This window comes from Habropoda laboriosa, unplaced genomic scaffold, assembly GCF_001263275.1.
Source record: "Habropoda laboriosa isolate 0110345459 unplaced genomic scaffold, ASM126327v1 scaffold67, whole genome shotgun sequence".
In the NCBI taxonomy this organism is placed as follows: domain Eukaryota; kingdom Metazoa; phylum Arthropoda; class Insecta; order Hymenoptera; family Apidae; genus Habropoda; species Habropoda laboriosa.
In genome coordinates this window covers 5341740-5342434 of record NW_017100242.1, presented here as the reverse complement: position 1 = coordinate 5342434, position 695 = coordinate 5341740, and the positions used below count along the sequence as shown (strand labels likewise).

The 695-nt window shown below is 44.6% G+C and overlaps 1 protein-coding gene across 1 annotated transcript in view; it reads left to right on the top strand.

Annotated features, from left to right (window-relative positions):
- Positions 1–240, top strand: part of LOC108572086 (zinc finger homeobox protein 3-like) — a 13713-nt gene extending 13473 nt beyond the window's left edge. The window contains 1 exon segment of the mRNA XM_017934277.1: positions 1–240. This exon segment is cut by the window's left edge and continues 32 nt beyond it. Coding sequence (XP_017789766.1) covers positions 1–194 — 194 coding nt within the window. The 3' untranslated portion in view covers positions 195–240.
- Positions 241–695: the final 455 nt, after the last annotated feature.

The following is a 695-nucleotide window of genomic DNA, read 5'->3' as shown; positions in this document are numbered from 1 at the left end:
CGCCGGTGGTCGGTTCTGCTAACCAGCAACCCGGCCAGCAGCAGCAATCGGACGAAAACATGATGTACGGATCCTTGTTCCTCCATCCTACGGCGATGTTCCAGCCACAGCAACAGCAACACGCGGGCGCCGCAGCGGCTAGCACAGCTACCACCACGGCCGGTGAGTGTCTGGCTGACCTCTTAGACTCGTAAACGACAGTTTGACCCGCGTTTCGTTCGAAATTCTGATCATTTTCCTCCCCCCTTGACGAATTACGGCGTGTTAGAACGAAAGAGTTTTTTTTTCTCTTCTTTGTTCCTTGTTCTTTTTTTTTATATTTGACGAAACGATCAACGTTTTAACTGCCTTTTTCTTTTCTTCGAAACGTGATTTTTCTTTTGGAGAGAATTTTCAGGAGTAGTGTCTTTCTTCTTCCCTCTCTCTCTCTCTCTCTCTCTCTCTCTCTTTCTTTCTCTTTTTCGTTATGTATTATCGTGACAATGAATTTCGAACTCGCGCGAGTCAACGTTGTTATATGTTGTGCACGTGTCCCTTTCTCACGTGTATATGTGTACGCATAACTGTATAATTTGGCCCGTGTGATACTGTAGGGGGCCCGTCGATTACGGAATTTATACGAAAAGAAAGAGAGAAAAAACGAAACGAACGAAAAGGGAAATCTCGAAGTATCTTTATATGTATAGTGTGAATAT